Source organism: Peromyscus eremicus, chromosome 2 (genome assembly GCF_949786415.1).
Source record: "Peromyscus eremicus chromosome 2, PerEre_H2_v1, whole genome shotgun sequence".
NCBI lineage: Eukaryota > Metazoa > Chordata > Mammalia > Rodentia > Cricetidae > Peromyscus > Peromyscus eremicus.
The window spans coordinates 131181051-131203036 of record NC_081417.1 but is presented as its reverse complement, the minus strand read 5'-3'; the positions used below and the strand labels follow the sequence as shown (position 1 = coordinate 131203036).

Here is a 21986-nt window from a genome sequence, read left to right as displayed (position 1 = left end):
GAAAAGATTTTCAGGAAGGAAAGAAGCTAAGGATATTTGAACCTCAGAAAAGACATGGTGTAAGGAGATACCATTTGTAGATTGTCAGAAGAGCAAACTTAAAATGATGTTGACAGGCCTAGGGAAATGGCTCAGTGGATAAAACCCTTGCTGAGGACCAGAGTTCGGATCTCCAGAACCCATGTAAGAGCCTGGGCAAGTGTGTTAAGAAACAGAGACAAGCCGGGCGGTGGTGGCGCACGCCTTTAATCCCAGCACTCGGGAGGCAGAGCCAGGCGGATCTCTGTGAGTTCGAGGCCAGCCTGGGCTACCAAGTGAGTTCCAGGAAAAAGGCGCAAAGCTACACAGAGAAACCCTGTCTCGAAAAACCAAAAAAAAAAAAAAAAGAAAAAGAAAAAGAAACAGAGACAAGGATCCCTGGAGAAAGCTGGCTACCTGGACTTGCTGGAATTGGCATGCTGGGGTTCATCTAGAGATCCTGCCTCAATAAATAAAATGGAGGGTGACCAAGGCAGACACCCAACATCAAGTTTGAGCCTCTCTCCACACACACATACGTAACCATACATATAGGAACATGTATACACATATGCATGCAAGGCACACACACGGGAAACAACAATTTTAAGTAAATAAAATGACATTGATCAAGGAGAGGGAAAGCAAAGCGTTCTGATATGCTGATATGAATGGAATCATTTCAGAAGGATGTTGGACAATGTTGGGAGAGAGAGACAGAATCCCAGAGCCTAGAGCTACCTAAAGTCAGACTTCCTGATTTTGTAAAACTGGCAGAGGTTGGGAGATCTGAATCAATAAGGAGATAAAGAGCAAGAGGACAGGTTCAGGTTCACAAGAGCCAGATCTCTTCTCCACCTTCTGCTCGGCAGCATCTTATTTCGGAGCCTCGCACTGTCTGTGGCGGAAGGATTTGTGCCACAAAAAGCAGCAAGTGGTCCAAACAGGACTCCCTCCTCTCTGATGTCTGGTTTAAAAGCACGCTGCTACCTCGGTCAGTCCACAACCAGCAACTGCAGGAGTCCCCCAAGCAATAGCTACCCAGATATCAAATACCAGCTGTGTGTGCACTTGGAGGCCAGGGGACAAAACTGAGTGTCATTCCTCACACGCTCTCACCTTTTTTGTTGAGACATGGTCTATCACTGTCCTGGAACTTGCCAAGTAAGTTAGGCTATCAGCCCAGGGATCTGCTATCAATACATCTTCGGTACTGTGTTTACAAGCATGCACATACACCATCTCACCCGACTCTTTCAAGGATCTCTCTATGTAGCCCTGGATGTCCTGAAACTTGCTCTGTAGACCAGGCTGGCCTTGAACTCACAGAGATCTTCCTGCCTCTGCCTTCTGAGTGTTGGGATTAAAGGTGTGTTCCACCATACCTGGCTCGCCCAGCTCTTCTCACGGGGAGTCTAATGATCAAACTCAGGTGTTCATGCTCAGGGGTAAGCTTTACTTCCTGAACTATCTCCCCAGCCTGAAGACCGGCTGCTATACGCCAAGTCTGCTGCTCTGTCCTGGACCTTGGAGCCTGCAGGACCTTTTAACCAAAGAAAGCAGAACTACCTGGCTTCCTGTGTCCTAGGCCTATGCCAGTTCCTGCTTGATTTTCCACAGAAATGAAGGACTGGGGACAGTGGCTCTTCCTAGTTTCACAAACACAGAGGAAATAGGACAATGACACGAACAGGTAGTTGAACCTCCTCCTATGCAGGAGCCAGAGGCCCCCATGTCAGCCCTCTGACAGTCACAGAGTCCCTGGTGGACCCTACACTTAACCGCAATTGTACTGCCTCCTCTAGAAGTTATAGAACTTGGAAGGGACTTAGATGCAGTCGAGGGAGAAGTAGATTTGAGACTCACCCTTGGGTTTCAGGCTTAGATGCCTAGGTAGCCCATGTGAGATGTAGAACGTAAGAAAAGAGGCTTCACAGGGCATATGAGGGCAATAGTTCTGCTTGGGACCTGATGGGTTTGAAGTTCCAAGGAAGAGCAAACAGATGTTTAATAGCAACTAAGACTGATGAGGTCTAAGGAGTTACTGGTTTATAGAAAGAGTTGAAGTGGTATGCCCACTCAGACAACACAAAGAGCTAAGCAAGGATGCAAGGGAACAGCAACTCCCAGGAGAAGGAAGATCCAGGAGAAGGCAGAGAGAATCTACGGGAGGCAGGAGGAAACCAAGAGAAGCCCATGCCGGAGAGCAGAAGGAAGGATACCAAGTGCTGTGAACAGCTTGAGGTGGAATGGGATTAAGGGGAGAGCCACCATAAGGTCCTGACAGCTGGTAGGCGTTGGTTAAAGGGTGCTGCTCTTGGTGGCCATGCCGGCAGAGGAGAGTGCTGGAAGAGAGTCACAAGCCATGGTTACCTTTTTAGAGCTTTATTGGGGGGGAGAGAGAGGGGGGAGAGAGAGAGAGGGGGGAGGGAAGGGGGAGACAGAGAGGGAGAAAAGAAGACGGATGGAAGAAAGGAGCGGAAAGGAAAGAGAGGGACACACAGAGAGCCCACCCACTTTTAGGCTGGGACGCCATCACAGGCTAATGACCGAATCCTTACATCCCAGACTTTCGCTTATTAAAAAAAAAAAAAGCAGGTAGATGGGAATGGGGCATCATTCCTCTCAAAAACTGCTTCCAGCTGATTTTTGGATGTCGGTTGGCTCTTGGGGGAGTCTTCCGAGGTAGATAGGCATTGTGGGATGCTGTCTGTCATCCGTTTGCTCTGGAGACATGTATCCCTCTTGGCTGTGGCTGGGAACTTTCTGTTTGACAAGATGTTGATGATCTCTGGACTCTGGTTCTGTGGTGGTCCTGTACCATTAGCTGAACAGTGAGTTAGAATAGGGAACTGGGAAGAGAAAAGCTTGTAATGAGTGGGTGGAGTTAAGGTTAGGGAAAGTCATAGAAACCGCCCAAGCCCACCCATTTGAGCCCACCTACTGCCGGCGGAAGTCAGACAGAAAAGGTTGCACATGGCAGATGCAGAAGTGGAGAAGGAGAAGGGTTTAGAACTTTAGCAGAAAGCTTGGAGATAAAGTAACTCTTGTTTGCTGGCAGAAGTTCCCGCGACACTGTTATGCGGCCAGGTTTACGCTGTTATGTGGCCAGGTTTATGCTTGCCCACCCCTATCCGCCAATGTAGGTGGTAAATGTGTCGTATCTGCCCCTTTGTCTCATGGCTGTAGCCAAGAGAAAAATAAAAAATTAAAATAACAAACCGGGATCAGACTCCAATCTCAGGCATCCCTGAGAGTGAAGAGAGATCTAAGAATCAGCTCAAGTTCTCCATCCTCTTCATCAAGGGATGGGAAGGGCTGGGGCTGCATTGAAGTTGGTCTACCCAGTAGACCCGAGACAGCATTGACCCCCTCGTCAGGAGCGAAAATGTGCCTCCTATTGCCAACACAGCCCAAGGACAACCCCCAGGGTGTCCGTCGCAAAGAATATAGCTCAGACTACAGCCGCGAGAACTGTGGACTCACTCACTGTGGTGAAGAATCATGGCGGTAGCAGTAGTGGTAGCTGTGTAGGGGTCCAGAGGAGGCGGCAAGGGACACACATGCTGGATGGGGGAGGAGGCGGCAAGCGGCAGCGATCACAGCAGGTCCTCGGTGCTCGGTGATGTATCCGAGTCATGGCACCAATGTTGGTTAAACGGCGCTGCTCTTGGCTGGCTGCCGCCTGTGGCGCCCATGCCAGTGGAGGAGAGTGCTGAAGGAGAGTCACGAGCCATAGTTACCTTTTTAGAGCTTTATTGGCGGGGGGGGGGGGGGGGGGGGGGGGGAGAAAGGGGGAGAGAAGAAGACAGACAGAAGGAAGGAGCGGAAAGGAAAGAGAGGGACGCACAGAGGGCCCACCCGCTTTTAGGCTGGGACACCATTGCAGGCTGATGATGTAATTAAGGACCGAATCCTTACAGTAGGAATGAAGAAGGAAATGGAGGGAGGTGAAGTTCAAGTCTGCATGTGCCCATGCAGTCAGGACCTCGTGGGCCATCAGAAGGCACTTGAGGTGTGTTCTCAATGCTATGGGAACTTGTTTGGGAATTTTACTACGGGAATGAGAACACAGGACAGGCATGTTAAACATACCAATGTTTATGTGAGATGGTCCAGCAGGTAAGAGCACTTGCCTTGGGGCCTGACTTCAAACGCCAGATCCATGGTAGAAGGAGAGAACCAACTCTCAAGAGTTGTCCTCTGACCTCCACACACATGCTATGACACACACATTTCACACTCACATGCTAATAACAAATAAAAGAAATAAAAATTCCTTTTTTTGGGTAACTGTTGCCTTGCTTGCTGACCTTAACCTTGATATCCTCCCTATGCTAATTCCCTGCTGGGTTCCACCCTCCTGAATGCTTAAGAGAAGTTCTTTGTCTGTGTATCCTGCATAATGTACGTTAGCGGCTTAGATGTAAGATTGTAAAACATCGGTAGCAAACTTCTGCCCTCTGGGGTTCTCCCATTGTGCTGTAAGCCTGTATTTAAGACCTCTTCCCTCCTTCAATAAACAGCATTCGGCATTAAAAAAAAATTAAATTGTGATAGGGATGCTGAAGTGTAAAAAAAAAAGTTCCTTTTTTTAATCACCCAGTGGTGATTCTCACAGCAGCATCTGCCCGTTGTGCAGGATCTCCAGGACAGAGGGGAGAAGAGGGGAGCCAAGGAGTTAGCAGGAGCGGGTGCAGTGAGCCAAACACAGGATAGAGAAGCAGGGCTGGAGAGGCTAAAAGTGTGCAGACTCAGGCCACAACACGTGCTAGTCAACTGGACATAGGAAAGAATCAAGTACTAATATTTAAGGCTTGAACACTGCATAGGTGGAAATGCCATTCACAAAGATGGCAAGATAGGGAAACAAAAGGTACAGGTTTATCATAAATATGATTATTGAATGAATACTGTAAATATAATCAGTGAATACCACAAATGTAATTAATATCATGAGTGTAATTAATGAATATCATGAGTGTAATTAAAAAACAAACAAACAAACAAACAAACAAACAAATAAATAAAAGGTACAGGTTTAGGGATAGGAGCCAGAATCCAGGCCTGCCTGCCTTTCTGCCTCCCTCCCTCCCTCCCTCCCTCCCTCCCTCCCTCCCTCCCTCCCTCCCTCTCTTCCTTCCTTCCTACCTTTCAAGACAGAGTCTCTCTATGTAGCCCTGGCTGGCCTGAAACATACTTGTAGAAAAGGCTGGTCTTGAACTCACAAAGATCCACCTGCCTCTCCCCACACACACGCATACCCTAGATAAGGGTTCTTTCACTGTGTTGCCAAGGCTAGTCTTAAACTCATGGACTCAAGTGATCCTCCCTCTTCAGCCTCCTGAGTAGCTGGGGTTATTGGCAAGCAAGCACATGGAGCCTGGCCATTTGTTTCTCTGTTTGGCTTTTAAAGATAGGCTCTCGCAATGCAGCCAAGACTGATCTGGAATTCCTTATGCAGTCTAGGCTGGCCTCAAACTCACAGTCCTCCTGCATTTGTCCTGACTGTGGGCCAGGCAGGAAAACTCTAGCTACATATACCCCCAACACACACACACACACACACACAATGACATGAGGCAGGCACAGCCAAAGAACTGAGCCCAAGTATTGCTCATTCTGAGCAAGCCAGACAGAAATACTGAAGGCCATGCTTTTCAAACTTTACTGGGAATTTTAGTAAATGTAGGGTTTGTGTGAGCAGGTCTGCGGAGGGCCTGGGATTCTGTATTCCTGACACATTCCCAGTACCTCTGTCACTGCCCTCTACAGAGCACACACTAAGGTTGCTGAGGATACCACCTATGATGGACAGGCCATTCCTATCCAGGAGCATGGCTTGTTCATACACAGAGGCCCAGAACCTATTAAACTGGAAATAGCCACCACCAGGCATGTCTGTGAGGGAAACAGGCATTTCATGGCAGATCATTCCAGGAGCATGGCATGACTGTTGAGCACTCAGGTTCTGAAGTGTGATCTGCACTTTCCATCTTGCTGGGTACGTGACCTTGAATAACCTTTTAACCTCACTGTATCCCAGCTTTCTCATCTTCCTGATGGAAATAAAAGTACTGTATGGCCGTTGCGTCAACACATATAGCATGGTTAACACTGTTTTGATGGCTGTATGTTCTTCCACAGTAGTTCATGCACCCACACAGGCAATTATATAGCACCATGTCCCTACCAAAAGAAGGCTCGTGTCTTCTCTTTCGAATTCCTCTCACCCTCCTGCCCACTCCCCCTCCCCTGGCCCCTGGCCCCTGGCGTGTGGTCTGGATGGGCCCCAGAGGGGCAGAGACAGGGGCAGGACGTGGGGCTGTATCTGACAGGAACCTGAGGGGCTGGCCCGGGAGGGGATTGGGGCCCAGCTTCCTGAAGGGAGGATGGGCTAAGGCAGGCACACAGTGCCGGAGAAGATGCCCTCTTGGGCCCTCTTCATGGTCACCTCCTGCCTCCTCTTGGCCCCTCCAAACCAGGCACAAGTCACCAGCCAAGGTGAGGTGTATAGAGGGTGGAGATCATCTATGCTCAGGCAAAAGGAGCCCTGGGAGGGGATGAAGAGCCCTGGGAGGGACATAGAGTAAGAGACTCCCACTGGTCCCCTACTCTTACCCACAAACGTGATGGGAAAAATCCAGAGTCCAACCCCTCAACTGTTTCTCAGATGTCTTCTTGCTGGCCTTGGGCACAGAGCCCCTGAACTGCTTCTCCCAAACATTTGAGGACCTCACTTGCTTCTGGGATGAGGAAGAGGCAACACCCAGTGGGACATACCAGCTGCTGTATGCCTACCCAGGGTAGGTTCTGGACTGTCCCCCAATGCCCATTTATCTGTCCCTGTATGTAGCTGAGTCACACTCTTAGCTTCCCTGTCTTTGGCCCTATCAGAGAATTACTCCAAATACATGCCCAATACATAACCGCTCTATAAATGGCCCAGCTCAAGCCCCGACAGAACTCCTAATCATACTTACTGCAAGCAGCGAGAAGAAAATGGCAATAATGAAGACAGAAATTGGGCATGGGTTCGACCTGAGTCCTCAGGGTTGAGCATGAGGACTGGGTAGGTAGAACCTCTCCTGTGCCAACAGAGAGAAGCCTCGTGCGTGTCCCCTGCATTCCCAGAGTGTGCCCACCTTTGGAATACGATACGTGTGCCAGTTTCCAGCCCAGGATGAAGTGCGCCTCTTCTTTCCGCTGCACCTCTGGCTGAAGAATGTGTTCCTCAACCAGACTTTGACCCAGCGGGTGCTCTTTGTGGATAGTGTAGGTAAGGGCATCTCTGCCACGCTGCCCCTCCGTTTGCTGCCTGCTAAAGCTCCCAGAATCAGACTTGCCTGTAGTCTGCCAGGACAATGTGGGTACCCTTCTCTATCAGATTCCCCCTTATTATTCCTCCCAGCCTTGGCACCCAGAATTAGACTTCTCCCATAAAGCACTTCACAGCAAAGATACCTTGCTCCTCCCTTTAACATATACATTTACTCACCTATTCAACCGTCAGATCGCCGATGTGTGCCAGCCGACAAGGAGACAGAGATGAAAAGAGGTCCCTGCTTTAAGAAGCCCAAATCTAACAAACCTTTACACCATAGCGAACTCATTGTTCTCAAGAGAATGGAGAACAGGACAGGCAGCTCCCCCCTCCTTCCTCCCCTCCATGGAAATGAGAACCGATGTCTTTTTAAATTCAGAGCAGTTCTATTCAGCCTTCAGACCCCTCTCTGCAGTCCACGGGTTGAGCCATAGACTGGCACTCAGTGATTCGATGTGCCTTGTCTTGCCCTCAGGCCTGCCAGCTCCCCCCAGTATCATCAAGGCTAGGGGTGGGAGCCAACCAGGGGAACTTCAGATCCACTGGAAGGCCCCTGCTCCTGAAATCAGTGATTTCCTGAGGCATGAACTCCGCTATGGCCCCACGGACCCCAGCAACTCCACTGGTCCCTCAGTCATGCAGCTGCTCTCCACAGAAACCTGCTGCCCCACTTTGTGGATGCTGAATCCGGTTCCTGTTCATGGCCAACCTCCATGCGTCCAGCCTACAGTGCCCCAACAGCATGGACCGATAAGGACCTCCCCAACTGGAGAAGTATTCTAACTTTCTAGTCCTCCTCCTATTTCCTACCCCAACATGTCCCCTGGAAAAGAAAGGTCATAGTTAGGGGATCCTGGACTGGGTTGGTCTTTGAGGAGCCAGTGTAGACTCTGACTAGCTTTCAGGAACCCTGTCTAGGGCTCTCCCACTTTGGATCATTCACACTAACATAATTGAAGGCTTTCAGACCTCCAAATTGAGACTTCATAAAAATCCCTAAACCCAACCCAAATTTTGTCAACACAGCCCCTGCCCTGTGTGCATATCTTTGCAGCAAGGAGCCCCATTTTGCACTGTGGTTCAAATACTAGGTTTGTGGGCTATCTTAGCTGAGAAGCAAGCCTGGGATTTTTCTCCCCAGGCTCCGTCTCTGACAGTGAAGGGTGGAAGCTGTCTCATCTCAGGGCTCCAGCCTGGCAACTCCTACTGGCTCCAGCTACGCAGTCAACCGGATGGGGTCTCCCTTCGCGGCTCCTGGGGCCCCTGGTCCTTTCCTGTGACTGTGGACCTTCCAGGAGATGCAGGTGGGTCAGTAAAGGAATGAGGAGATGGGCGAGGGGTTAAGAAAGATCTCCACGGAGGCTTAGACTGGGAACCACGGTCATTCCTGATGACCTCAAACCTGTCATTGCACAGGACAACTATGTTCAGTAAGAGAAGAAAGAATAGGTAAGAATGTTCTGCTATGTGTGTAGAGACAATTTAGGGACTCTGCGTAAGAACACAAGGCCCTCTTCTTTGACCACAGTGGCAATTGGACTTCAGTGTTTTACCTTGGATCTAAAGAAGGTTATCTGCCAGTGGCAGCATCAAGACCACACTAGCTCCCAAGGCTTCTTCCACCACAGTAGAACACGGTGCTGCCCCACGGACAGGTAAGACCAGAAGTGTTGGTTGAGTTTGAACCTGCAGGTCAACATCGTCAACAGGGGTCCTCTTCATTTGCCTACCTTGTCCCCTCCAGGTGCTGTTCTCTGTTCTCTCATACTCCAATGACTGTTTTTATTGTCTCATCCTCTCTGTTTCTGCTGGGAATGGCTTGGTTTCATCAGACTTAATCACCTCATCTAGACTCCTGAGACAGCCTAGCAGGCATGTCCAACAAAGGGCCCAAAGGCCACATGTGGCCAAGAACAGTTATTATGACTGTGGCCCAACACAATTGTAAACTTACTTAAAACATGCAAGTTTTTTGTAATCCAACTGTGTGGTGCTTAAGTTTGAACTTTATATATAACAAGGTGGTCCCACCATATCAAAAGTCGGAAGCCGGGCGGTGGTGGCGCACGCCTTTAATCCCAGCACTCGGGAGGCAGAGCCAGGCGGATCTCTGTGAGTTCAAGGCCAGCCTGGTCTCCAAAGCGAGTTCCAGGAAAGGCGCAAAGCTCTATAGAGAAACCCTGTCTCGAAAAACCAAAAAAAAAAAAAAAAAAAAAAAGTCGGACATCCTTGGCAATTCTATCCACCTTCGGATTATTCCCCATGATTCCCACATTGCAAGATCTTTGTGAAACTTGCTGGTCACCTCTACTACTCAAGTATGTACTGCAGTGTCCTGGGATCTGTGATCTAGTAACCTGACCTTCAAGGACTTCTACCAAACCTCCCTGATCCTTCATCTTTGCTAAATTCAATCTGTTACCATGTTGTTGGTTCTGCAAACTAAGTGTCACGGTTTTGTCACTGCCATGGCCCTATCACTGTCCGTCAGGCTGGGGAGATAGATTATTGGTAAAGCACTTGCCTGACATGAATAAGGCCCTGGGTTCAATCCCCAGTACTGGGGGGCGGGAGATTATTATCTTCCCACTTGTTCACTACAAAGAGTCCTTCACATAGAAATTGGAGGGATTTAGAAGCTCAGAAACGAACAGAATACCCCCTGCTTTAAAACCCTTGATAAGTTCCCGTTGATCTTAACAAAGTCTGCTGTAGTGCCGTATGTTTTGGACTATCTGACTGTTCCATGTGATTTCACCTTCATCTACGCTACACTCGGTTGAGCTCTCCCAGCACTGGCTCTGTGCCCCATATTCACCTCTTTTTTCTGTTCTGCTGGCCTTTGATGTGCCGCTCATCTGTCTCTCTCCTCTTTACTTTCACTTATCCTTCCGAGCTCAGGAACCTCGTCTGCCCTTCTTTATCATGTCCAATAGCATATTTATGCATTAAAAATTTTATTTACGCCGGGCGGTAGTGGCGCATGCCTTTAATCCCAGCACTCGGGAGGCAGAGCCAGGCGGATCTCTGTGAGTTCGAGGCCAGACTGGTCTACCAAGTGAGATCCAGGAAAGGCGCAAAGCTACACAGAGAAACTCTGTCTCGAAAAACCAAAAAAAAAAAAAAAAAAAAAAAAAAAAAAAAAAAAAAAAATTTATTTTCTTTGCCACAGGGGTCAAGGACACATGTGCGCCATGGCATGATTGTGGATGTTAGAAGACAACCTGAGGGAATCGATTTTATTCTTCCACCATGTGGGTTCTGGGGATTGAACCCGGGTTGTCAGGCTTGGCAGCAAGTGGCCTTACCCGCTGAGCCATCTTGCTGGCATGTTTATACATGCTTGTTGTACTACATAACTCTGCTTTTTCTGTTGTTTTCTGTTTTGGTTTTTTTGTTTGTTTGTTTTTGTTATTGTTTTTTGAGACAGGGTTTCTCTGTGTAGCTTTGTGCCTTTCCTGGAACTCACTCTGTAGACCAGGCTAACCTCAAACTCACAGAGATCCACCTGGCTCTGCCTCCCGAGTGCTGGCATTAAAGGCATGCGCCACCACCGCCCAGCTTGTTTTGGTGTTTTGAGACAGTTTTCGAGACTTGATTTGTAGACCAGGCTAGTTTTGAACTCACAGAGGTCTGCCTGCCTCTGCCTGCTGAGGACTGCAATTAAAGGTGTGCGCCACCACCACCCAGTCTCTCCTTTTTTAAAACACTAATCTTGGATACAGTTGAACATTTACCCTTCATGTGATTATTTAATCAAAAACCCTGAGCATGGTAGTACATACCTATAATCCCAGGACTAGGGAGGTAGAGGCAGGAAGAACAGAGGTCAACTCTAGCTACATATTAAATTTAAGGACAGCCTGGGCTGTGTGAGACTGAGTCTCAAAACAAAGTAACACAGAAAATTCTCCCTCAGCTCTCCAGTTGAGAAACACTGTCCTTGACTATATGTGAGCATGACAAAATCAGCATCCCTTTTTACTCACCAGTATATTCTTGCCTACCATAGTAGGGGGAGATGGGGGGGGGGGGTGATGACCGGACAAAGCCCTTGCCGAGCAAGCATGAGGATCAGACCCTTAGGAGCCATGCAAAGCTGGGCACAGTTGAACACATCTGTGATCCCAGTGATGGAGAGACTGAAGGATCCTTGGACATTCAAGGGCTAGCCTGCTGTACATAGCAGAGAAAAAAGCCAGGAGATCCTGTCTCAAACAAGGATCCAACACATGACAATGTCCTCTGACCTCAGTGTGTGCACTCACACTCATACAAATGTGCATATATACATGTACAGACATACACAAGAACACATATGCAAAAAAAAAAACCTCAATAAATGAATAATGAAAAAATCATTCTTAAGAGCTTTGCTAGCTGGGCGGTGGTGGCACATGCCTTTAATCCCAGCACTCGGGAGGCAGAGGCAGGCGGATCTCTGTGAGTTCGAGGCCAGCTTGGTCTCCACAGCGAGTTCCAGGAAAGGCACAAAGCTACACAGAGAAAGCCTGTCTCGGAAAAAAAAAAAAAAAAAAAAAAAAAGAGCTTTGCTGTGCTGAGCAGTGGGCAGTGTTAGCGCACAGCTTAAATCCCAGCATTCAGGAGGCAGAGGCAGGAAGATCTCTGTGAGCTCAAGGCCAGCCTGGTCTACAGAATTCCAGGACAGCCAAGGCTACACAGAGAAACCCTGTCCTGAAAAACAGAACAAAACAAAAAGCAATGTTTAATCTTTAAATATAAATTATGTCACACTATATATGTGTGCATGCATATAATCTGTTTTATTTATTTACTTACTATTGACTTTGAGACAGGATCTCACTATGTAACTCAGGCTGGCCTGGAACTTGCTGTGTAGACCAGGCTGGCTTCAAACTCTCAGAAACCCACCTGCGTCTGCCTCTGCCTCTGGAGGTCTGGGGTTAACTCTGCCCAGCTTTGTTCTCATTTTTGTTTCTGTGATGCTGAGGACAGGATCACAGGCTGAGTGAACACTGTACCACCGCGCTATTCCCTGACAACCCTAAACGGTTCGGCAGCTTTTCGCTTACATGTTTTTTGGAACTCTGTCCAAAAGAAGCAGCTCATTCTTTTAAATGGCTGCACAGATTTTCATAGTGTGGAGGTCTAATCCGTGTGTGGATTTAAGGCGACAAAATCAAATTGGAGCTGGGAATAGCCTTTAATCCCAGCACTGGGGAGATAGGCCGATCAACTGTAGTTCGAGGCCAGCCTGGTCTACAGAGCGAGTTCCAGGACAGTCAGGGCTACACAGAGAAACCCTGTCTTAAAAAACAAAACAAAACAAATAAAATCAATCAGTTCTTTTACCCAAATTTTCTCTTGCTCTATTTTACCATGAACTCAATTTTCACACCTAAGTTGCCCTGGACTTTTCTCCTTCCTATACCCTCCAGGCCTAATCAGAAATAGCCATGTTAAAACAAAAATTTCTTGCATCATTTCTTTCATTCAGTCTCCACCATGTTCTCACCTTTATTACTTTGCACATGAAAATCCCAACAATGCCCTAATGGATTTCTCTGCTTCTCCTCTCTCCTCTCTCCTCCCAAATCCTCTCTACACACAGCAATTAGAGGAGTCTTCTAAAATACAGTGTAATTATGACCCTTCGCTGCTTAAGATATTTGAGAATTTTCCTAACTATGAGATTAAGTTCAGGCTCCTGCAATAATCCCCATACTTAGGGGGCTGAGGCAGGAGGATCACCTCTAGCTCCAGGCATGCCAGAGCTAGGTAGTGTGAGACCCTCTTACCCCTCCCCCACCCTCCAAAAAGTTCAAGCTCCTTAAAGAGGCCGTCCATGGCAGGGTCTGCAGGCCCTTGGACCTAAAAACTATTCCTTATTCTGAACCATTGAGAATCCCCGCCCCAACCACACCACCCCCATCACAGTCAGGAGGCAGAGGCGGGCAGATCTCTGTGAGTTCTAGGCCAGCCTAGATCTACAGAACGAGTTCCAGGACAGCCAAGGAAGGCTGTTGCAATCAAACCAGAGAGAGAGAGAGAGAGAGAGAGAGAGAGAGAGAGAGAGAGAGAGAGAGAGAGAATTTTCCCCAAGCACAATACTCCCTTTATGTCTGCACAGCATGCGCCTGAAATAGCCAATTGTCCCCCTACCTCACCTATTTATAGTCTGAGCCTCAGTATAAACACTAGCTCAGCCAGGAAGCATTCCTTGACCCTCCCTCCCAGTTAGATGTTCTGCTGTGATCTCTCCCGTCGTCGGCCAGTGTTACACAAAAACACATGGCTGCTTGTTTTTGTGACTTGTCCATTGACAGGAGGGCTCCTTCAAGATCATTTTTCATCCATATGCTGTCCAGGCCTGGCACACTGCTTGGCACATGAGTATCAGCTGTTTGTTGATTAAGTGGGTGGACGTTAATACAAAAGGGTCATACAAGAATGACCGTTTTAGGAATGGTAAGTCACCAAGGGATTACAATCAAGAGGAGGCATTTGGGACCGGCCTGAGCTATGTGTGAGAGAGACCCTGCCTCCAAAAGTGCACACCTTTAGCCCCAGCAATCAGAGGCAAGAGCATCTCAAATTCAAGGCCATCCTGGTCTACATAGCAAGTTCCAGGCCAGTCAGAACTACATAAGGAGACCCAGTCTTTAAAGAAAGAAAAAAAAAAAAAAAAAAAAAAGAGCAGCAACATGCCCCCCAATCAGAACTTACTTTGACCCAGGCAAGCAATAACGGTGGCTTTACTTCATGTGGCAATGGCGAATGTCAAAATAGATTGTGATACATTCTGGGTATTAGCAGATCAGCAGTTTTGGGAAGAAAATTCTGGAAGCAATGTCAGAGACTACTGAATAAGAACAAAACTGAAAATATAAAGATATTTGCTTCTAGAATGATAAAGTCTCTTTCATCTCGGAAACAGCCTGCAAGGTAGGTACCAAAACATGGCCTCAAAAGAGGGGAACAGGGGAGCAGAGATAAATCACACCATAATTGGCCCAAGGTATGCACTAGTAGGCTGAGGTCTGAATTCTATAGACTATGTTCTTTTAGCTTTGTTCATGTCTTCTTTTTATTATTATTATTATTATTATTATTATTATTATTATTATTATTGGTGCTATTATTAGGTTAGTACACAAAGTCACAGGTTTCATCATGTAACCACGTTATTTTCACATTATCATGCCTGCCTTCTCCTCAAGAGAAAGAGGCTAGACCTCACGGCATAATGGCAGAGAGAGCCCTAGAGGTCCAAGGTGCAGAGGGAGGACTTCAATTATGATCCATGCAGGACACAGTGCCTGTGTGTTGGGAAGGATGGGGAGTGGTCTCTGGGGCAAGTCTGATTCAACGACTCTCTCGGGTTGCTTCTTAGGGATCCTACCTGGGAGAAATGTGAAGAGGAAGAGGAAACAGATCCAGGATCACAGCCTGCTCTGTTCTCCCGCTGCCATTTCAAGTCACAAAATGACAGTGTTATTCACATCCTTGTAGAGGTGACCACAGCCCAAGGTGACATTCACAGCTACCTGGGCTCACCTTTCTGGATCCACCAGGCTGGTAAGAACCTTCCTTCTCGTATCCCCACATAATTCCCGCCTTCATCAAACTTAACTGGAAGGCTGAGACTTGAACTCCAAAACTACATTCTTTCATCTTCGCTCATGTATTACTGTTATTCTCGTTGTTACTATTATTATACCAGCTCTGACATTTCTGACCCATGGCCCTAGTGGCATGATGCCTAATGCACAAAAGGGCTTAGTGCTGTCCCTGTTGGAACCCTACAGTGCTCCTCCCCACCCCGAGTCTGCGCTGGAGAGAGGTCTCAAGTGGGAGGCTGGAATTGGAGTGGCAGCACCAGTCATCCTGGGCAGCGCAAGAGACCTCCTACCAGCTCCGATACACAGGCGAAGGCCATGAGGACTGGAAGGTACCATACAGCAACAGAGGCCAGTGGAACACGCACACGGCATTGCCCATGCCAACGCTGTTTCTGTCTCAGTATCTGGGCTTGTACATCTCTGCTTATCTGATTCAACTGATATCTAAATCCCTCTCGGGCATGTGGTGCCATGGGCTACCTCTTGTGAACTGTTCTCTTCCTGTGCTACCTCGTGTGAACTGTTCTCTTCCTGTGCTGGAGGTGTTTCTCAGTGGCACAGCACTCACCTAGCATGCCAGAGGCCCCAGGTTCCACCCCAGACCATTAAATGAAAAGTTCTTTGCCTGTGGGATGGCTGCCTCCCCCATTGCCTTCCTATCTCTCTGATTGAGTTTTATCTCTTCTTCCCTGGCTCCTCCTTGTCTACACTTTCATGAGATGTTGTTCTTTCTAGCACCCCATCCAAAATACGTCTCCTCTGCCTAGGTGAGAGGTTCAGCCCTGTGGTTTTAATGACTATGCATTAACTACACTTTAACAACCCCAATTTTATCATTCTAGACCCCATGTGGAAAGAGATTTAAGCACCACATACAAATTACCTAAACTTTTGAAGTCTCCTCATTAGTGAAACGGGGAAAAAGCTACCTGCCTTGGAGTTGGATAAAAATGAAATGTAAGGGCTGGAGAGATGGTCCAGCAGTTAGCAGTTCTTGTTTCTGCAGAGAACCCAGGGTCAGTTCTCAGTACCCACATGGTAGTTTACAACCACCCATAACTCCAGTTTCTCCTCAGGTAATCTGAGGGCCCCAGACACATACTTATGCACATATGTATGTGCAGACACTCATACACATAAACATTCATACACATAAAGTAAATATAAAAACTTTTAATATCTAAATTCCTGGCATATAGAAAGGTACTTGCCGGGCGGTGGTGGCGCACACCTTTAATCCCAGCACTCGGGAGGCAGAGGCAGGTGGATCTTTGTGAGTTCGAGGCCAGCCTGGTCTACAGAGCGAGATCCAGGAAAGGCGCAAAGCTACACAGAGAAACCCTGTCTCGAAAAAAACAAAAACAAAACAAAAAAAACCAACAACAACAAAAAGGTACTCAATACACAAACATTGTTTTTATTCTCAGTTAACTTGTATCCGTACCAGACAATCCTAGTAAACCACTTCATCCCCAACAGATAGATGCAATGTATCCAAAGCATTGTCCTCCCCAGTTGTACTACATTTTACTAGATACAGCTCATACTATACTAGTTTGATACTCTACTATCTCAAAAATACCAGTTTTTACAAGATATAGTTCATATACAATAATATATACAAACCTTAAATATAGCATTAATTTTTCATGTATATGCCATACATGTAGCCAATTTGTCCGTTACCCAGATCTACAGAATATAACGTATACAAAACTCCATTAGATTCTTATGCCTCCTACAGTCTCCCTGCACAGTAACCAAAGCTGGCCACTCTCTCGGCATAACTCCTCTGACTGTGGTTAAACTTTATAATGTAGACCCATGAGCTATTTTTATTTTCAAACTTACTCCTCTTACCCAAGACTGGAGCCTAGAAGCATCCTTGACTCTTCCTTTCTCCTTCCCCTCTCCTGTTTATCAACGAGTAATTTGAATAACGTATCAAACACTCCTCACTCCTAGTTTTCGCTTTGACCATCTGCGCTCTTGGCACACTAAACTAGTTAGTTGTTGTTTGTTTGTTTTTCGCGACAGGGTTTCTCTGTGTAGCTTTTGGTGCCTGTCCCGCCCGGATCTCGCTCTGTAGACCAGGCTGGCTTCAAACTCACAGAAATCCGCCTGGCTCTGCCTCCCGGGTGCTGGGATTAAAGGCGTGCGCCACCACCGCCCGGCTAAACTAGTTAGTGTTAACTGTTTCATTGTGCTCCCATGGTGCCTTGCACTAATTAATTGTGATTATCTGCCTACCTCTTCAGATGAAACTGTATTTCACTTAACTTTGTCTCTAGCGCCTAGCTCAATGTTTGGCATACGCTAAGCAACTCAAATGTTTGCTAAGTATGTAATAGTATCCCTGCTTGCGCAAAATAGTGTTTGTGGCCCTAGCACTTAGCACAAATCTGGTGTTCTCTACGCTATAGAACTTGTGGCATGGTCTGTGTGGCTCTGAGGGTCCGAGCATGTCTCTAAGAGGGTCCAAGGCCTGATCAGTGAGGGTGGTGATCGCCTGTAGCCGGTCCCCACATCTTGTGGCAGGATGTAGCCGGTCCCCACATCTTGTGGCAGGATGCACAGCTCTGTGAATTCCCAGGCGTGATCTCAGGCAGGGCTTTCGATCCTGCACGCCTCTGTGGATGAGGCTCTTTGTGCGGATTCCCGACCCCTCCATGCTTCTTCCCTCAGGTGCTGGAGCCGTCTCTCGGAGCCCGGGGAGGGACCCTGGAGCTGCGCCCCCGAGCTCGCTACAGCTTACAGTTGCGTGCCAGGCTCAACGGTCCCACCTATCAAGGCCCCTGGAGCGCCTGGTCTCCTCCAGCTAGAGTGGACACGGGATCAGAGACTGGTGAGAGTGGGCGGGGCCGAAGCTGGTTTACGCCGCGTGGGGGGCGTGGTTAGACTATGGGCGGGACGATGGGCCGGCTAGGAGCTCCCTGAGTCTCAGTGCGGTGTTGGGTGCTTGGGAGGCTGAGGGTGGAGCCAAGACAGGGGCTGGCACGCCCCCAGGCGGGGCCGAGGATCAGCTGAGGTCAGAAGCTTTTTGTCGCCTAGCTTGGATCTCCTTGGTGACCGCTCTGCTCCTGGTGCTGTGCCTCAGTGTCCTCCTGGGTCTGCTGCTGCTGAAGTGGCAGTTTCCTGCGCACTACAGGTACCGCCCTTGACAAGAGGGTGATGGGGTGTGGTCTCTGCAAGGTCAGTGGCCTCTGAACAAGTATTCTGTGGAGTCACTTGATGACACCGCTCTCGGGACCTCGGAACATCCACACCTACCGCTTCACGCACGCCTCTGGAAGTGGCGCCTTCTTACACTCTAGCCTGGTCACTCTGTGGACACCTCCAACAGCCCCACCTCCTGGATGCTCACTTAGTGACAGGGCTACTGTCCAGCCTTGGCCCAAATAAGCGTTCTTGAGGGCGTCTTCCCATCCCCACCCACCTAGTTGGCCTTGAGGTCTGGTCTTTCCATCTCAGGAAATAGATGGAACAATGCTTTCTTTCTCTGGCCCCGCACACTACCTGACTCATTGAAATAGTGCCTCCTTACTCCCCTTCCTCACAAACCTATGGTGACCTGCCTAACTCCTTCAGTAGATCCCCAGGATAGAACCCAACAAGGCTCTACAAAAATCTCTTTTACCCTTATAATCAGCCTTGCCAAAGTCCTGTTTTATCCACAGTAGGCTGTTTTACTGCTCAGTGCCTTTGTACACAATGTCCTGCTGCCTGGAATATCCTCTTTGGCTGACTACCCATTCATCTTTAAATAGCTTTCTTCACTAATGCGTAACCTTTCCTCACCTCCCCTCATTGGCTGCTCCTTTGTGCTCCCATAGTGTTTTCCTGCATTAATTTATTTATTTGGTGTGAGCCGTATTGAACCCAGGGTTCACGCATGCTAAGCATGTGCTTTGCCACTGTCCTACACTTGACAGCCCAGCATTTATTCCTTTACATGTCTTCCCCATCACACCTTACTTGGTCATTTTTAAATCCTCAGTATAGTGCCTGCCAAGTAGAAGGCCCTTGAATAAATGTCATAATGAATGACTCATTTATGTGAGGACTGAGGAGAAATTATAAACCTAAAGACAAGATCCGCACAGCCTCAATCATTCTGTTGGCACTATCTCCTGATTCTTGAACACCTAGCTCAGAAGTCAAAGTGGAGAGTGTGTTTTGGTTATAGGCTAGACTAGGTGCCCCTCTCCTGGACCCCACACCGCACTTTGAAGGTGTTGTTTGGTTGTTTTTTGTTTTTTGTTTTTTGTTTTGTTTTTTTTAAAACCAGGATCGTACTTGTATCCCAGGCTGCTGTCCTGGAACTCACTGTATGGTCCAGCATAACATCAAGCAAGCTCATTGAAATCCTTAGAGCTCAGCTCCCCCTACCCCACCCTGCCCCACCCTGAGTCCTAGGATTATAGGCATGAGCCATCATGCCTGACTTTCTTTGAACTTTAGTCTGCCTTTGAGTAAGAGCAAATGAGAATGGAGCCTCTATTTCTGAAAAAAAAAAAAATGTGGACAGAGAAAGGGAAGTGGTATTGCTAAAGGGCACACAGGGTTCTTTTCTGAGATCAGAAAGCTACTTCTCCTCCCAGGAGATGGGGGTGGAGGTCATGGAAGAGGCTGGATACCTTTGGTTAAAGCCCTTTAACATGAAAATCTGGGCCAAAGAGTTGGAAGCTTCCCCAATATACCTTAATTTGTAATCTTCCCAGACAACCTTCTGCAGCAACATCATAAGAAGCTCCCCCCTTTTTCTTCCTTCACTCTTGCGATTTCTCAGGTACCTACTGTGGACTCAAGGCAAGGGATAGAGATGGGGAAAAATAGACAATCTTCAAGCTCTCACGGAGCTTGTGTTCTGGAGGAGTAAGATAAGAACGAACTACCATAACAATACAGTCAATATATAGTAAGTTAAGAAAAACAACAGGCCGGGCCATGGTGGTGAATGCCTTTAATCCCAGCACTCAAGAGGCAGAGCCAGGTGGGTCTCTGTGAGTTCAGGGCCAGCCTGGTCTACAGAGAGAGATCCAGGACAGGCACCAAAACTACACAGAGAAACCCTGTCTCGAAAAAACAAAAACAAAAACAAAAAGAAAGAAAGAAAGAAAGAAAGAAAGAAAGAAAGAAAGAAAGAAAGAAAGAAAGAAAGAAAAAGAAAACAACAGACCACGAGCCAGAGGGTGATGGGGACGGAAGACGTGCTGGTTTGGGCAGTGTTGGGGAAGGCCAACATGCTGTGACGGTGGCCTCTCCAGACTTGGCTCTCTGCCTCACTGCCTCCTCTACTTCCCACTTCGGTACCTCCTCATCACTCCCAGCTCAGTACCGAGTCACATTCCTCTCTCTTCCTTCTCTGATAGAAGACTGAGGCATGCTGTGTGGCCCTCCCTTCCAGACCTACACCGGGTCCTAGGCCAGTACCTTAGAGACACTGCAGCCCTAAGTCCTGTGAGTACACCCCAACTCTCCCTCCTTCAGTCACCCCACCACCAATGACTCTTGTTCCCACAATGCAACTTGTTCATGGTCTTTGCTTAGACATGTGCTATCCGTAGGTGTTACTCGCTAGCCTAATGATTATTATATAATCCAGCCCACCCCAAAACCCTAAGATCCGCTCTAACTCAGCTCAGCTCTTCTTGTTTTGCTTTTTTTTTTCCCCCAAGATAAAGTTTCTTTATATAACAGTCCTGGCTGTCCTGGATCTCGCTCTGTAGACCAGGCTGGCCTCAAACTCACAGAGATCCTCCTGCCTCTGCCTCCCAAGTACTGGGATTAAAGGTGTGCACCATGCCTGCCTAATCTAGCTCCTTTTGCTCATCTCTCTCAGCCTAAGGCCACAGTTACCGATACCTGTGAAGAAGTGGAACCCAGCCTCCTGGAAATCCTACCTAAGTCCTCAGAGAGGACTCCTTTGCCCCTGTGTTCCTCCCAGCCTCAGATGGACTACCGAGGATTGCAACCTAGCCTGAGGACCATGCCCCTGTCTGTGTGTCCACCCATGGCTGAGTCGGGGTCTTGCTGCACTACTCACATCGCCAACCACTCCTACCTACCCCTAAGCTATTGGCAGCAACCCTGAAAGCAGTTCCCTTGCTACCATAGATACACACTAACTTCTCCGCCCTTAACACCAACACCATCCACTCTGTTTACCCATCACCTTGGGTTTTATAACACTGATCTCTCCATACTGCTGCTGACAAATCCAGAGCCCTTTCTCCATAGCCACCACTATACTAGGCTCCTCAGGCTTTTTTTTTTTTTTTCTTTTTTTTTTTTTTTTTTGAGGCAGGGTTGCATTATACAGCCCTGATGACCTATCACTAGCGAGGTTGAGAAGGCTGGCCTGAAACTCAAAGAGATCTGCCCGCTGTAACTAAAGGTTCCATGCCTGTAGCTTCTTACCAAACTCTTGGGGGAACAAAGTCTCTATTTCCCCACCTCCCATTGACCCTTTAGAGTGAGTTCCCCTACTACCACGTTGCTAATGAAACTGCAGGCCAAGTTCACGGCAAGTCTCTTAATTATGGGATCCAATAGGGTCTTGTTGATCATCCATTTATTTGATCTCTCAGCATTTTCCTCCACCCTGGTTCTGCTCCTGCCTCACTGAGCATACCAGCGGTAGAACCAACTCAGGGGCTGGAGCCAGGCTCCGTGCCTGTCTTTCCCACCTGCTAGCTGTACAAACTTAGGCAAATAGCTGAAAGCCTTCGAGCCTTTCCCTCTCATCTACAAAGCACCGACAAAAACAGAACCCCACAGACCTGCGGAAACAATTGAGAGCACATTGGCAAAGATATGTTAACTACTTAATGTACCTCAACTAGTCTCCTAATTATTTCTTCTCCATCTCCTATTCTGGCCTTTATTATATGATGATCATTAAAAAGTTCCTGTCTCAATGGGTGGTGGTGGTGCATGCCTTTAATCCCAGCACTCGGGAGGCAGAAGCAGGCAGATCTCTGCAAGTTCAAGGCCAGCCTGGGCTACAGAGTGAGTTCCAGGAAAGGCGCCAAAGCTAC

The 21986-nt window shown here is 47.9% G+C and overlaps 1 protein-coding gene across 2 annotated transcripts; it reads left to right on the top strand.

The window, feature by feature from the left end:
- Nucleotides 1-6443: 6443 nt before the first annotated feature.
- Mpl (MPL proto-oncogene, thrombopoietin receptor) lies at nucleotides 6444-21066 on the top strand. 2 transcript variants are annotated; one of them, XM_059256065.1, is made up of 12 exons: nucleotides 6444-6522; nucleotides 6692-6824; nucleotides 7119-7297; nucleotides 7998-8116; nucleotides 8484-8646; nucleotides 8871-8997; nucleotides 14718-14902; nucleotides 15133-15275; nucleotides 17632-17791; nucleotides 17998-18094; nucleotides 20319-20406; nucleotides 20789-21066. In XM_059256065.1, the coding sequence occupies exons 1-12, from the start codon at nucleotides 6444-6446 to the stop codon at nucleotides 21038-21040; spliced, it is 1725 nt and encodes a 574-aa protein (XP_059112048.1). In that variant the 3' UTR covers nucleotides 21041-21066. The 2 variants fall into 2 exon arrangements, with proteins under 2 accessions (XP_059112048.1, XP_059112047.1); XM_059256064.1 differs by having other exon boundaries at nucleotides 7818-8116.
- Nucleotides 21067-21986: the final 920 nt, after the last annotated feature.